The sequence below is a fragment of the Dromiciops gliroides genome, chromosome 4 (assembly GCF_019393635.1).
Source record: "Dromiciops gliroides isolate mDroGli1 chromosome 4, mDroGli1.pri, whole genome shotgun sequence".
Taxonomy (NCBI): domain Eukaryota; kingdom Metazoa; phylum Chordata; class Mammalia; order Microbiotheria; family Microbiotheriidae; genus Dromiciops; species Dromiciops gliroides.
In genome coordinates, this window is record NC_057864.1 from 453747777 (window position 1) to 453764434 (window position 16658).

A 16658-nucleotide genomic window follows, 5' to 3' on the forward strand; every position below is an offset into this window, starting at 1 on the left:
CTGAGTTCAAATCCGGCCTCAGACACTTGACACTTACTAGCTGTGTGGCCCTTGGCAAGTCACTTAACCCCAATTGCCTCACCAAAATCAAATCAAATCAAATCATAAGTAGGTCCAAAAAGGAACCAATAATTTCTCAGAATGGGATCTTTCAAGTTACCCATAGATGTTAGTTGCTACTGCTAGGGTGAGGAGGAAGAGTCAAATCTTACCATTACCTAGTAAATGAGGTGAAGGAAACTAGCATTTATTAAGCACTTATGTGCCAGGCTTTGAAGGGTAGGTAGGTGGCAGAGGGGATAGAGTGCTGGGCCTGAAGTTAGAAAGACTTCTCTCACACACTTACTAGCTGTGTGACCCTGGGCAAGTCACTTAATTGTATTTGCCTGTTTCCTCATTTGTAAAATGAGCTGGACAAGGAAATGGCAAAACACTCTAGTATCTTTGTCAAGAAAACCTCAAATGAGGTCACAAAGTGTTGGACATGACTGGACGAGGTCAGGCATTGTGCTGAGCACTTTATAAATATTATTATTATTATTAGGGAGGCAATTGAGGTTAAGTGACTTGCCCAGGGTCACACAGCTAGTAATTGTCAAGTGTTTGAGGCTGGGTTTGAACTCAGGTCCTCCTGAATCCAAGGCCAGTGCTTTATCCACTGAGCCACCTAGCTGCCCCCCTTTATAAATATTATTTAATTTATTCCACACAACAAATCTGTGAGGTAGGTGCTATTATCTCTATTTTACAATAGAAGAAACTGAGTCAGAGATTAAGTGACTTGCCCAGGATCATATTGATACCAAATTTCTGAGGTGGATTTGATCTCAGGTCTTCCTGAGTCCAGTCCCAGGCCTCTACCATACCATCTAGCTACCTCTGAATCAGCACTTATAGGGACCTCTAGAGGGCGCCAAAGACCAGCTATAGAAGCAGGCCTGATAATGGGCAGGTGTGTAGGAGGGAGAGGCTGAAATTCTTTGGAAAGGATTGCTTATTGGTGGGTACTTTTACTTTATTTCTTAAATTATTAAGTAATTAATTAATTAATTTTGCAGGGCAATGAGGGTTAAGTGACTTGCCCAGGGTCACACAGCTAGTAAGTGTCAAGTGTCTGAGGCTGGATTTGAACTCAGGTCCTCCTGAATCCAGGGCCAGTGTTTTATCCACTGCGCCACCTAACTGCCCCAAAGGATGTCAGAGGAACTTTTTTTTTTTTTTTTTAGCTAGTTAAGTGTCAAGTGTCTGAGGTCACATTTGAACTCAGGTCCTCCTGAATCCAGGGATGGTGCTTTATCCACTGCACCACCTAGCTGCCCCAATTAATGTTTTTTCAATGAACCATAAGCAATTTTCCCTACTCCCCCCACTCTCATAAATGCAGCTTGTGGGACACTAGACTTGGCAGATTTGTTGTGAGGATTAAATGAGAAAATATATGTTATACAAATGATTCTTCCCCTCTCTCCCCACCCCATCCCATTAAAAAGAAGAAAAAAAAGGAAAGAAAAAACCCCAAACCCATGTAGCAAATGGCAAACAAAACACATCCTCACACTGGCCACATCCAAAAACCATCTTACTACAACATGAATCCACCATCTTTTTGTTAGGTGGTGGGTACCATGTTTCATGGTGAGGCTTCTGGACCTGTGGCTGGTTGTTTGTGTTCATCAGAGTTCTTAAGTCTTTCAAAATGTTTTTTTTTTTTTTGCATAAATTTGTTCTCCTGGTTCTGCCTACTTTGCTCTATATAATTCATACAGGTTTCACTGAAATTGTGTCTTTTGTCATATGGCAATTAGTTTATATACTATATGGGGAGTTAGGTGGCCCACTAGATAGAACACTAGAAAAACTCAAATTCAAATTTAGCCTCAGACATTTATTAGCTGTGTGACTCTGCTGCAAGTCACTTAATCTCTTTTTGCTTGTCTTCATCTGTAAATTCAGCAGAATAATACCCCCTACTTCACAGTGTTGTTGCATTTGTTCAGCCATTTCCCAGTTGATACCCCACTTAGTTTATTTTTGCTAACTATAAAAGAGCTTCGACAAATATTTTTGTACATCATACAGGTTATCATCTTTTAAAAAATCTTTTTTTTGGGGGGGGGGAGGGTGGGGTGGGATGATATAAGGCTAATGGTATTGCTGGGTTCAAGGGCTTGCCTTACTTCCAAAACCTTCCATTCTGAGATCAGATTTTTTTTCTTTTGACCAACAAAATTTCATTTTGTGACCAGTAATAAAACTACATTCCATGAATTGCACGTTTTCACCTAGTGAGGAGTCACTAGGGGCCAAGAGAATAAGAACATGCACCTGGCTTCTTTCTGACCTGAGAGTTTTTGATACTTTAGATTGCTCGTTGTGCATCCAGAGGGATCCGCTACTATCACGCTTAGGTTTGATCATAGCCAGTGGCTCGGGGTGGGGTGTGGTGGCGTGTGGAGGCTGGCGGGCCTCAGCTCTGGGATTTCTGGTCCTTACCGACTACTTGGTCATTTCGTAAATAGAACAGCCAGCAGGTCGGCCCAGAACATTGCTGACCCACCAAGCCAAACCAAAAAATCAATCTCAATCTCTCAATCTCAATCTCAATCTCAATCTCAATCTCAATCTCTCTCTCTCTCTCTCTCTCTCTCTCTCTCTCTCTCTCTCTCTCTCTCTCTCTCTCTCTCTCTCTCTTTCTCTCACTCTCCCCTCTTCCCCTTCTTCCCTCCTATCCCCTCTTTCCCCTTCTCCCTCCCCGCCCACTCCCTCCCCATCCACTCGTCCGTCCGTCCGTCCGTCCATCCATCATTTATTTAATCTCTTTCTCATCTATTCCTCTAGTGTGGAGATAGAATACTTTTGCCCCACCCTCGCGCTCCCCCTCTCCACCGCCGCCTCCACGTCTTGGTCGGGTGCCTGGCTCCCGGGTGTCCACGCGTCTGTCTTTCTGTCGGAGCGTCCACGCTCGGGGAATGCGTGTCTGTCCCCAGCCCCTCAGGTGTATGCCCCTGTGTGTTTCTTTCCGTCATCCATCCTCAACCCCTTCATGCTCTCTGCGGTACTCCCCCTCCCGCCATGCACCTGCCCTTTTCCGTGTCCACGGGCTTGCCACGCGTGGCTCCTTCTGCTCCCCGAGGAGTCCGCCTTCCGGCCAAGTCCACAGCTGCCGCCACCTGTCTGCTGTTTAGCCGACGGATCGGGGAATATATCCGATTGGCCTCTTTTTGTTGCAGTTTATTGCTGGTGTTATTATTTTAAAAACTTTCCCGACCCCAAGGCTTGGTCTTCTAGAAAAAGGGCCTTATTGAAATAGAGATGTTGATGTTAAAAGCTCTTTAAATAGGCAAACTTTATGGGGGCAGATTGAGGGTACAATCTGCTATTCATTAAAATTTAGAGGAGGAAGGGAAATCTACTTAGAGATTCAGAATTTTTGCCATGACCCAGGAAAGGGGCAAAGGGGAGGATATTCCCCGTCCACCGCCCCCCCCCCCCCCCCCCCCCGCATATGGCTTGAAAATTTCTGGGTAGCTGGGAATCTCCCTTAACATGTTAGCATGTTTCCAAGGAAATCTGTTTCTGTTTTCCTTTTCTTTCTTTCTTTCTTTCTTTCTTTCTTTCTTTCTTTCTTTCTTTCTTTCTTTCTTTCTTTCTTTCTTTCTTTCTTTCTTTCTTTCTTTCTTTCTTTCTTTCTTTCTTTCTTTCTTTCTTTCTTTCTTTCTTTCTTTCTTTCTTTCTTTCTTTCTTTCTTTCTTTCTTTCTTTCTTTCTTTCTTTCCTCTCTCTCTCTCTTTCTTTCTTTCCAGCTCTCTCTGTTTTCTTTAGGCTTCACAACCTTTTTGTGATTCTTGTGGATAGTCCTTCTCTGATCAGCTTAGACTTTTCTCTTGCTCTTGTCTGTTTACTAAATTTTGACCTCAGTCAAAATTTTAAGTGTCTTTTCTTCTTGCCTTGGTTCCAAAAAGAATCAGCCCTGGTGGGTATTGGGGGAAGGGGAGTGGATCACTGTTGCCAGCAGTTATCCCCTGGCCTCCCTTGATGTGTGTGACTTGTACTCTCAAAAGTCATTGAAACCATGTTGTATGAGAAGCTCAGCCCTGTTAGACAGGTGCTCCCCATTCAGGTCTGCAGAGACTATCATCTTGGGGTCCCTTGGGTTGCCTCTGACAACCTCCAGAAGCCAGCAGATGCTGACCAGGAGGTAGATACCTGGAACTTCCATGTAATTGAAGGAAAACCAATCTGTATCATTGCAGTGGGATCCCTCATTGAGGAAATTTGCAGGTGGGGCTACAGTTTTCCCTTTCACATATTCCATATATTGTGGGTTGGCATAATAAATCAAATGGGAATTTTTGGGGAGCTTTGTGGAAGCTGCAGACAACACAGAAAAGGTTTAGAAACTCAGAAATGCATAAAAGATATGTATGGTATTGCATAATATCAACCCAGGTTTTACAATATGGTACTGCAAACACCCTATAAAAGAAAGAAAAAATTCAGACTTCAGCTCTGGTACAAAGGAGGGTCAAAAATTTTTACAAGGATTTTCCAGATCGAAGGAGATGCCTATAACCCCCGAAGTGTGGGAGTTAATTAAAAACAGCTAGGTGCTGGTCCCTGGAGTCTGGAAGTCCAGAGTTCAACTCCAACCTCAGACACTTACTAGCTATGTGATCCTGGGACTGCTGTCTGCCTTAGTTTCCTAAATTGTAAAATGGGGAGAATAATAACACCTACCTTCCATGATTGTTGGGAGACTCAAATGAGATAGTAATTGTAAGGTACTTAGCACTGTGCTTGGCACATAGTAAAAAGCATTATATAAAGGTTAGATATCACCATTACCACCACCATCATCAAGAACCTGGATAAACCTGGTACTTTGTGACACTTTTTCAGCATTTTGGTAGCATCTTATCCTACAAGGCGGCCTGTGATGAGAATAGTTCTAAATGTATACACTGTGAGACCTGGGATGCTGCAGATAGAGCTATGGAGAAGATGAAAGGCATGCTTCTCAAGGACTGCAAAATGTTCGTTGGTAAATTCTTTCTCTCTCTCTCTCTTTTTTTGTGGGGCAATGAGGGTTAAGTGACTTGCCCAGGGTCACACAGCTAGTAAGTGTCAAGTGTCTGAGGTTAGATTTGAACTCAGGTACTCCTGAATCCAGGGCTGGTGCTTTATCCACTGTGCTGCCTAGCTGCCCCTATTGATAAATTCAAGTCAAAGAAAGAAGTAAGTTGGGAGACAAAACAAAAAGAAATTCGCCAATGCTTACATAAAAAAAACTTTGGAGATGCCATGGATGAGGAAAGATTGAAGGAACTTTTCATCAAACAGCATAAAACGCAGTGTAAAAGTGATGACAGACCCCAGTGGGAAATGGCAAAGGCTTTGGTTTTGTGAGTTTCGAGAAAACTGATTAAAAAAACCAACATCAACTGGAAAAGGGTATCAGTAGTCTGGGCAGAAAATAGGTTGACTATCAGGCTGAGTTAATATGGACATTTGAGCAGCTAAAAAGGAGAGAATTAGCTACTCCTAGGGCATGAGTACTAAGTCTGTACTAAGAACCTGGATGACACCACTGGTGATGAAAAATTAGGGAAGGAATTTTCTCTTTTTTGTATCAATTACTTGTGCCAATGTGATGCTCAAAGATGGGTGAAGCAAAGGGTTTTGTTTTTTTTTTTAGCTTTGTCTGCTTTTCCTCACTTGATGAAACTACCAAAGTAGTGACAGAAATGAATGGGTGCATTGTGTTCTCTAAGCTGCTGTATGTCACACTTGCCCAAAGGAAAGAAAAAAGAAAAGTCCATCTTTAACAATCAGGAATGAGAGCTCTTTTTGCTAATGGGATCATCAATCAGTTTCAGCCGACTCCTGGCAGGGTTAGGGTTGCTTCATGTGAGCAGTGACCAAGACTCAGAATAGACTTTCTTATTATACATCCAATCAAATAGCCCAGATAAAACTTAATCCGTGATTGCAACAACTTGGGAGAGCTCATGGCTTTCAAGGAGTGTTATATGCCATTGGTCAGTCTGGGTCATGCCCAACTCACCGCCACCAGACTCCCACCATTAATGACCAGGCTTCTCATGGTTTCTCTATATACTTCAGTGAGTTGGGGTCCCCACTACCGTGCACAATTTATCTTAGACTCTATGTAGCTACCCTGAACCTAAAGCTTTCTGTTCTTATAAATACCCTTCAAATGCCCAAAGCCCCTTTTCAGGCACTTTAGCAGTTCATGTACAGGGATTCAAGCCCCTTATGAGTGAGCTTCCTGTTGGCTGCTGCTCCTCGGAAGGAAAAGAAGTAGATGGGGGCAGCTAGGTGGCACAGTGGATAAAGCACCAGCCCTGGATTCAGGAGGACCTGAGTTCAAATCTGGCCTCAGACAATTGACACTTACTAGCTGTGTGACCCTGGGCAAATCACTTAACCCCCGAAGAAGAAGAAGAAGAAGAAGAAGAAGAAGAAGAAGAAGAAGAAGAAGAAGAAGAAGAAGAAGAAGAAGAAGAAGAAGAAGAGAGAGCCTTTGTTGCCATTGATTTAAGTCATGCATGATAGTTTAGCGGGGAAGACCACAGGTGTGTAGCCAGAGAGTGACAATTCAGAACAACTACACATGCTGAGTTCTCCATAACCTCCCTGTTCCAAGGGAGAGGAGGTGATTGCAGGATGACAAGCTCATCCTGCCAAGAAGGAAGCTGCTCAAAAAGTTCCTGTGGTTGCTGCTCCCTCTTAGACCAGGAAAACTGGAAATTTGAAAGCCAAATAGCCTCCTCAAAGATATTTACTCAACATGTGGAGACTTCTTCGCTGTACTGCAGACTGAACAGTAGATGGCAGAAACTCATGCCATTCTGTATGTTTTTTTCTTTTGGAAAAGTCAATTTTAGAGCTCATTTTTTGAAAACCTTAACTTTTTTAATGGCCGAAATGTACAGCTTTCTTGTATGTGTCTCGGACCCTGTTAACCTTTAATTTAATTCAATTTGATTTAATTTAAATTTTTCTTCTAAAAAGGAGCTTGATTCTCTGTCTGATCTTTCTCTTTTTTAAAAGCCACATTAAATTAAATTTTAATTAAAATTTTAAATGTCATTAAATTTTAATGTCAATTTCAAGTAGACAAAAGTAAGAAATTAAAATAGTTGATTTTAAATATCCCTACAATATAAACCTGCTGAATTAATTAAGGTGTCAAACATTCTGCTATCTTAATCTATAATAAAATATATTTTAAAAGTTGGTTGTTCCTAAATATTTATAATTTTATATTATTTCCACAGCTATAATAATTGTGCCTAATTTATACATCATAATTTTACATTCCTATATTATCAACATGATCTCAATACTCAAAATCTAAATAATCCAATACTGTTCAATTATATTAAAAATAAAAAGGACAATTTCTGTATTGAAGTTTTTTGTATTATACATAGTGAGAAAAGGTTTCCTTTTAAAAGTACCATATGAACATCATTCAGAGCATAAATGAACATATTCTGATTATAATGCATGGATTGCAATTTGCATTGTTAGAAGCAACTCCTGATTCGAGGAGATCAAAAATCCTTCTGAGTATTTGAACATTAACACTGCATTCGTCTAACATCACTGAGGAATGAAGTGTTTCACATAAATGAACTTTCCAGCTAATTTAAGATTAATCTTTTAAACACTTTTTTGTGTGTGTTGGGTAGGAGAACAAGAAAAACATTTTTTGGTTTCTGAAGTACACTAAATATTTCCTTGCTTTATGAAATGATATAGGCTTAATACTACTAAACTTTTTCCTGACAATTTGGCGTCTTAAGATCAGTTAATGAACTGTCATACAGACCAGTGACATCCTGCTAAAGTACTGAGGTATACAGTGACATTTGTCTCCTCCACAAATGGTATCAGACTTCTGTACATTCATAGTTTTCTACTTCTGTTCCTGTTTTTGTTTGTAAAGCATTCATTTACATCATTCTTTCGTCCCCTTTCCTGGTGTCACTGATCATTCTTTCTTAGTCTCGTTTTGCTTGATCTCCATTTGTCATCCCACTAACTGTGGATGTCTCTCAAGGCTCTGCCTTGAGACCCCTTTTCTTATTTAAAAATCTAGACTTTATCATGTGCTGTCAGTGGTACCACCATTCACCCAATGTCTAATGTTTATGACATTCTTAATATAGAATGTAAACTCATTAAGGGCAGGAACTAGTTCATTTTTGTCGCTTCATGAGATAACCAGAGTTTGGATCTAGATTTCGAAGGGTTTTCAGCTTATTGACCACTTGACTGACTTTCCTAGGTTATTGCAGTAGCTTTTCAACAGGCCTTCCCACTATTTCTTCTCTACCCAATTCACAAGCCTGCTAGATCAATCTTCTTCACATATACCCTATTTAGTTGTGTCATTTTTGTAGCTTAGAACTTTCCAGTGGCTCCCTCTGGCTCTTGACAATTTGCCGGCATTATTGAATATTGCTCCCCTCCTCATATTCTATGTTCTGGCTCATCGACTACTTAGGATGCCTTGTTCAGGCCATGTTCATCCTTTCTTCTTGATCTTTGTTCATGATAATCCTTGTGCCTGGACTTCCCATCCCACCTTCACCCTCTTGTCATCCTAGCATCTTTATAAGCCCAGTTCTCATATGACTTCCACCATGAAGTCTGACATAAAAATCTCCTTCCCCCAGTACTCTCACACAGCTTTTGTCCCTCATGACATGGCTTGTGTGTCTCTCCTATGCACTTATTTTGAATTATAGAACATTGTTTTTTTTCTAAGTGTTCTGTCTTCCTACCCCTTGGAAATTCTATTAAGGGAATGAATAGTTCTTTTTTTTTTTCCGGTAAGGCAATTGGGGTTAAGTGACTTGCCCAGGGTCACACAGCTAGTAAGTGTTAAGTGTCTGAGGCCAGATTTGAACTCAGGTACTCTTGACTCCAGGGCTGGTGCTTTATCCACTGCGCCACCTAGCTGCCCCAGAATGAATAGTTCTTATCGAATATAGTCTTTCTCAAACCTAGCACAGTGCTCTCCACCATGGAAGCCAGTTGGGAGGTTACTAGGCAGCCTTCAGTTGTTCAATTGTTTCAGTCGTGTCTGATTCTTCGTGACCCCCACTGAGGTTTTCTTAGTAAAGATACTGCAGTAGTTTTCCATTTTCTTCTCCAGCTCATTTTACAGATGAGAAAACTGAGGTAAACAGGGGAAAGCAACTTGCCCAAGGTCACATAGCTACTAAGTGTATGAGGCCAGGTTTGAACTCACAAAGATGAATCTTCCCACCTCCAAGCCTGGCAACTAGGGACTGCCATAGTGCACAGAGACCTGGGCCTGGAGTCAGGAAGACCTGAATTCAAATGCAGCCTCAGACACTTACTAGCAGCATGACTCTGGACAAGTCACCTAACTTCTGCCTCAGTTTCCTCAACTGGGATAGTAACAACGCCTACCTCCCAGGGTTGTGAGGATCAAATGAAATAATATTTGTAAAGTACTTAACATTGTGTCTTGCACATAGTAGGTACTTAGTAAATGTTTGTTCCCTTCCCATTCTCCTACTACAATAATTAGAAAAGTTCAGTCAGTTAATCTAGTAGTCAAGAAGTGAGGTACCTTCCAATCTAGATGTAGAATCCTATTATTTTATGAAGGTACTCAATAATTATTGGCTAAATTGAATTAACTATGAAACAACAAAGGATAAATAAGAATGCAGATGTCTAAAAAGTACTAAATTGTATAGTACTAAGAGATTGGAGGCAGCTAGGGGGTGCAGTGGATAGAGCACTGAGCCTGGAATCTGGAAGATCCAAGTTCAAATCCAGTCTCAGACACTAACTGGCTGTGTGATCCTGGGCAAGTCACTTCGCTCCCATTTGCCTCAGTTCCTCATCTATAAAAATCAGGACACACTGGGGAAGGAAATGGTAAACTGCTCCAGTATCTTTGCTAAGAAAACCAAGTCAACAGGGCCATGTAGAGTAGGTCAGGACTGAATGACTAAACAACAACAACAAAGAGATCAGAGGAGAGGCTCGTTAGTAAGAAGTAGAATAATCAGAAAAGACTCCTTGGAGGAGGTCGCCTTTGGGCTAGGCCTTGAACAATACTCATGTATTAGCAATAATTAATAATGATGATGATAATAATAGCTGACATTTGTATAGCACTTTAAGGTTTGCAAAACTCTTGATTCTGTGAGGTAAGTACTCTAGATATTGCACCCATTTTTGCAGATGAGGAAATTGGGTTTGGGAGAGGTTAAGCCCTCTAATTCTATGTTCTAGCTCACCTGACCACTTATGGTGCCTTGTTCAGGCCTCGTTCTTTCTTCTGGGCCTTTCCTCATGGTAATCCCTGTGTCTTGCCCTTCTTTGACTCTTTTGCCTGTTGAAGGCCTGCCATCTTGTAAAAGCCCAGCTCATATGTTATGTCCACCATGAATCCATGTCCATGCTAACCTAGCTAGTATAAGAAATAGGATTTGAACCTGAATCTCTCTTGACTTCCAGTTGAACCTTCTTCCTACTATACCAAACTTGTCACTTGAAAATTAGATTGGATTTGGTTAGGTTATAAGGGCACTACAGGTGAGAGGAAAAATGTGAGGGATTGGCATGGAAGTGAGGCTCAGCCTGGTGTGTTCTTTTTGTTTGTTTGCAGGTCAATGAGGGTTAAGTGACTTGTCCAGGGTCACACAGCTAGTAAGTGTCAAGTATCTGAGGCCGGATTTGAACTCAGGTCCTCCTGAATCCAAGGCTGGTGCTTTATCCACTGTGCCACCTAGCTGCTCCCCTGGTGTGTTCTTAAAATAAGGCTGTATTGGGAAGGGCTACATTATTTGGGAGGGGGCTTGCATTTCAAGATAGGGCTCTAGCAGTGGTGCCCAGGTACCAGCCTCTGCCTGCTTGAGAGCATGAACATGGGCACAGGGCACTGTGTAAACCGTGCTTGGCATGGCACTGTGAATGGTAAATCCATCATCAATCTGGGTCAATCCCAAAGAGGTAATCGTGGAGTTGAGGTAAATCCACCCAACAGGCCAGGCTAGGTACAGAAATAAAGGTGGAGTCCAATCATGTTCACCTTGCATCTCTTTGGCAACAATATCCAGCTTATGGATTGTCCTTATCCAACTTATAATATCCTTCTCTTTGGTAACAATATCCAGCTTCTCAGCCTTGGGCCATGATGTCAAGCAAAGCAATGTTATCCTATGAAATCATCACATGGCAAAAAGTCCCTTCTAGTCCCACACCCAGGAAACACCTCCTCTGGAATCTGTCCCCAGCAGAAGGCCACCCAGGGAATTGTGGGAAATAGAAATGGGCTGCTCCTGAAAGAAATGTCAGAGAAACCACATGGGAAGAGCTTTTGCTGCTGAAAGCCTTTCTTGGGCCCCATGATTAATGTAGCTTTGAATTTAGCATCTTCAGGATAGCCTAGACCCAGGCACAAAAGCTCTAGCACTGCCCCTTTCCTACCTTCCCACTGTTGGGTAAGGATGAGAGGGTGAGAACTAGCTCTGTTCTTACTTCTGCCTATACAACCAAATCTTAGAGCCAATCTAGCCTCAGTTCCACAAACATTCCCATGCCTGCTATGTCCAGGGCCCACCCTGTGCTAGTGCTGGCATTTTTGAAGGCAAAAATGAAAACCAGGCTGGCTCTCAGGGAACTTGCATTGTCCAGGAGACAGAGTTACAACATGAAGCTGGAAGGTTTCTCAGAGTCCAGCTTGTTTTACAGATGAAGAGAATGAAGCCCAGGGTTAAGTGACTTGTTCAGGGATCCACAGGTATTAAATGTTGGAGGCAGGATTTGATCTTGGTTCCTCTGAATCCTGAGTTAATTTTCCCCCCACTGTGCACAGAGAAATAAACATAGAGTAAATAAAGAGTGATAAAATGCAATATATACATACATATATATATATATACATATATATAGAGAGAGACAGAGACAGAGACAGAGACAGAGAGACAGAGAGAGAGACAGAGACAGAGACAGAGAGACAGAGACAGAGAGGAAGAGAGAAAAAGGTAGAGAAAGACAAAGAAAAAAAGACAGAAAAACAGAATGAGAGAGACACACACACACACAGACAGAGAGACAGAGAGAGATAGAGAGGCAGAGAGAGCCCTAACAACTGTTGGGGGGCAGAGAATTAGTCTTGCTTTGAATGTGATTGAGGAGTGCCCTAAAACAAGCTAGGGATCCTAAAATGTGGAGGTGAATACAGTTCAGTAATGGTGGCTCATTTGTATAAAGGCAAGGAGAGAAGAGATGAAATGCTGCCTTTGAGAAACAGTTAGAGGGGCACTTTGAACCCCTTTTTTATGATAGAACATGATTTTATTTATTTATTTACCTGAATCTTCAGATTGCAGGGAAATGTTGGACTTCTGTTGTGTCTTCAGTGAGGGAGACTTTGTCTTGTATCCCATTGTGTCTGATAGTAAACACCAACATGATAATGGAGAAGGTTCAGTTGGGTTCTATTGAGTCAAACTTGTGCTGTCTGGCCACCAGGGTTTGTTAAGGGGCAGAGGACAAAGAGCTCAGCAAAGACCAGGACTGGTGAAAAGTTCAAGAGGACATGGTCCCAAATTCAACCCATCTGTCATAGAAACATAGGATTTTAGAGTTGGAAGGGACCTTTTCAATTGTCTTGTCTAGTCCATACTGGAAAAAAAGGACCCCACGAGGAATATACCCTACAAATTATTATGTAGCACGGGGGATGGGGTGCTGGATTTGGAGTTGGGAAAACTTGAGTTCAAATCCTGGACATTTACTAGCTTGCCAAGTGACCCTTGGCAAGTCACTTAAGCTCTGTCTGCCTCAGCTTCTTTCGCTGGAAAATGGGAATGATAATAATAGCTATCTTCTAAGGTTGTTACGAGGATAAAAGATGTTAATATTTATAATGTGCTTTAAGACCTTAAAGGTTTTATAGAGATGCAAGCTATTAGAATACATAATATAATATAATATAATATAATATAATATAATATAATATAATATAATATAATATAATATAATATAAAACAACATTATATAATAATATATAATAAAATTTGTTAGAAAACCTCCAAAGAGGAATTCTAGTACTTTATGTCACTGCAGAACCTACCCACTGGGCATGTTACTCACTATTCCTTCTATTTCCATATGGTATCTGGGATGTTGATTTGGGCCAGGTTGCCATTGCTTCACTTAGGGAATGGCCTTTGTGGAGGTGTGCCTGAGACTGGAGGAGGGAAGGCAAGTTGGAATTTGGACTGTTGAGTGAGCCCTGACTTCATCCAGGGGCTGTGGCTGTTGCCACAAAGAAGTTGTTTCTAGGTTGGGATTAGTCCCGATGAATTTTCTGTGGGAATTTATTGTGATTTGGGGACCCTGCCTTTGGGCTGAGATGAAAAAGCCTTAGGACCTCAGGGCTAGTGCCCCTCCCTCTCCACTTCAGCTGAGCCAAAAAAGCCCCATGGGCTTTTCAGGACCCCAGGTACGACTGGGGCAGGGGTGGTGGGGAAAGCCCCAGCTCCCTATGCCCTGAGGGGAGCTGCCCTAGAGATCCCAGGCTTGTCCTGCCAGGCCCTAGCATAGCCCATGCAGATAGGACCTCAGCACAGGGGGCATGGCCCCTTGAGCCCCGCTGGGCACAGCCCTAGTATGGCCGGTGGATTAGCTTGGCGTGTGTGGGGGTGCAGAGAGCCCGAGGTTTGAGGGAAGAGAAAGAACATATATACAGGGGATGAGACAGTGAAGGGAGGATGCCAGAGGGCTAGGAGGACAAGGGGAGAGGCTGAAAGATTAAGAAGACAGTAAGAGAGGAGACAGACAGAGGAAGGAGAAGTAGGGAGTAAGGGGCTTTTCAGGGGTTCCTCTCTACAGTAGTGAGAGAGAAGTTAAAGAGTGAAGCAGGGGGCTATTCAGTGGGGCAGTCAGCACAGAGGAGTTGGAGAAAGGGCTTTCCAGTTAGAAGGTAGAGAGAAGAGGACAGACAGAAAAAAGATGGAGAAAAAGCTAAGAAAGAGAAAGCTGGAGCATACCCTAAGGCAAGAGATGGGCAACAGCCCTTATTGTATTAAAAGCATAGAGGTTGTATAATTTGCATTTCTTAACCCTTATCTCTCACATTTATTTTTATAAATAAACTCGGCTTTGATTATTTAATTAAGAGGCTTCTTAATCTTTTGCTTATCAATTTGGGAGCAGTATGGACAAATTTTATAAATGGCCCATATTAAATTTATAGCAGTCAGATAGCCAGCCAGTCAAACATCCACAGATTAGTTAAAAGTCCCCAGACTAGCTCCTGCAGTCAGATTAGTCCCCCCAAATTAGGCCTAAATTAAAGTATCTTTACATTTGAATGGTGACCGTGGTAGGACTAACGGCCCAATTATAATTTTTCTAAACTTATAATTTTTCATATAGCCCACAGTTATTAATTTTTCAGATTAGGTAGGATTAGTTAAATTAATTTTTTTTTTTTTACATTTCTCTTGACACAGCTGAAGCTGGTGTTTTTGGTCAGTCTGCATGTCTATGTGGCTATGCAGGACAATAATACCTCATTATACACAGATGTTATTTCTTTGGTAAGAGTTGAAGGAGAAGAGGGCTGACTTTGGTCAAAATGATCAAGTTTTTCTGAAGTGCTTCCAGTCTCATCTTTTAAATACCTTTATACTTCTTGCAGGTGTTGTTTCCTTGTAGGAAACCAAAGTAAATCAACATAGTTTAGAATGATGTACCTGTAAGAATGGAGCCAGATCATATGGCTCTGGGTCTTTTGGGTCACATTTGGGGGAAAAGGAGGGTTGAGAGAAGAATCTCAGGGTGGGGTAATGAGATTGGAACATCTAAAACCACACAAGATATGTGTGTGTGCCCACTGACAGACAAAAACAGGAAAAATGAGTCCTTTTCTCAGATCTCCTTAATTCAGGTACTATTACTCTGGAGAACATGAGCACAGGGAAAGTCTTTGCAGGTGGCAGCAGACTCTGATTGAGAGAACTCCACTTTTTGAACTTTAGGATATTGAGCAGTGTCAAGGAAAATGAGTCCTTGTACCTTGAGGGAAAGTTGGATTTTGGAGAGAAGTGACAGGGGAAAAGGACATCAGCTCCCCCCAGCCCCCACAAAAAGATGTTAAAGACGTTACAAGCTGTATCTCCTGTTCTATGCCTTTACTTCCAAAGCTTATAGAGTACCTTGGCCCTGGGATAGTTGATCCCCTGTTGACCCAGCCTGAGAGTGTAATTTGAGGGAGAAGCATCAGAGAAGGTGCTATACTCTGTTCAAGGTAATCTGTGGATCTTTAGTCTTAAAAATATCATTTAAGAACCCCTTTTCACCTGTATATCTACTTGTAATACAAAGGAAGGTGGCCTAGCTGTACCAGATCTAAAACTATATTATAAAGCAACAATCATCAAAACTATTTGGTACTAGCTAAGAAATAGAGTGTTGGATCAGTGGAATAGGTTAGACACACAAGACACAGTAGTAAATGACTATAGTAATCTACTGTTTGATAAATCCCCAAACTCTAGCTTCTGGGATAAGAACTCATTATTTTATATATATTATAAATAATGTATATGTATATATATATATGTGTGTGTGTATATATATATATATGTATATACATATATATATATATCTATCTATCCTATATTGGATTGCCTGCTGTCTAGGGAAGGCAGGGAGGAAGAGGAAGGAGGGAGAAAAATTTGAAATTGGACATCTTATATAAACAAATGCTGAAAACTATCTCTACATATAACTGGAAAATAATAAAATACTTTTATTTTAAAAAAAGAACTTATTATTTGACAAAAACTTCTGGGAAAATTGGAAAACAGTACAGCAGAAACTAGGCATAGACCAACACCTTATAACATATATCAAAATAAGGTCAAAATGGGTACATGATTTAGACATAAAGGGTGATATTATAGGCAAATTAGGACAGGAAGGAATAGTTGACCTGTCAGATTTATGGAGAGTGGAAGAATTCATGACCAAATAAGAGATAGAGAACATTATGAAATACAAAATGAAACAATTTAATTGAATTAAATTAAAAAGGTTTTGCACAAATAAATCCAATGCAACCAAAATTAGAAGGAAAGCAGAAAGCTGGGAAACAATTTTTATAGCCAGTGTTTCTTTTCTTTTTTTAAAAAAATTTTAATTTTTTTAGTGAGGCAATTGGGGTTAAGTGACTTGCCCAGGGTCACACAGCTAGTAAGTGTTAAGTGTCTGAGGCCGGATTTGAACTCAGGTACTCCTGACTCTAGGGCTGGTGCTCTATCCACTGTGCCACCTAGCTGCCTCAACCAGTGTTTCTGATAAAGGCCTCATTTCTAAAATATATAGAGAACTGATTCAAATTTATAAGAATACAAGTCATTCCATTTGACCATTGAGAAATGGTAAAAGACTATGAATAGTTTTCAGATGAAGAAATTAAAGCTATATATAGCCATATTAAAATGCTCTAAATCACTATTGATTATAGAGATGCAAATTAAAGCAAGTTTGAGGTACCACCTCACAGCTATCAGATTGGCTAATATGACAAAAAAAGAAAATGATAAATGTTGGAGAAGATATGGGAAA

General features: G+C 41.1%; 1 protein-coding gene and 1 pseudogene across 1 annotated transcript in view; one reads left to right on the forward strand and one right to left on the reverse strand.

Annotated features, from left to right (window-relative positions):
- The first annotated feature begins 3072 nt into the window (after positions 1-3072).
- Positions 3073-10432, forward strand: LOC122755254 (annotated as a pseudogene).
- A 161-nt stretch (positions 10433-10593) lies between these two features.
- The window catches only part of LOC122755255 (hornerin-like), a 33833-nt gene continuing 27768 nt past the window's right edge, over positions 10594-16658 (reverse strand). The window contains exons 18-19 of the mRNA XM_044003577.1: positions 10915-11067; positions 10594-10604 (exon numbers count right to left, since the gene is read on the reverse strand). Of these exons, the coding sequence (XP_043859512.1) occupies positions 10594-10604; positions 10915-11067 (164 nt within the window). The remainder of the gene's footprint in view (positions 10605-10914; positions 11068-16658) is intronic.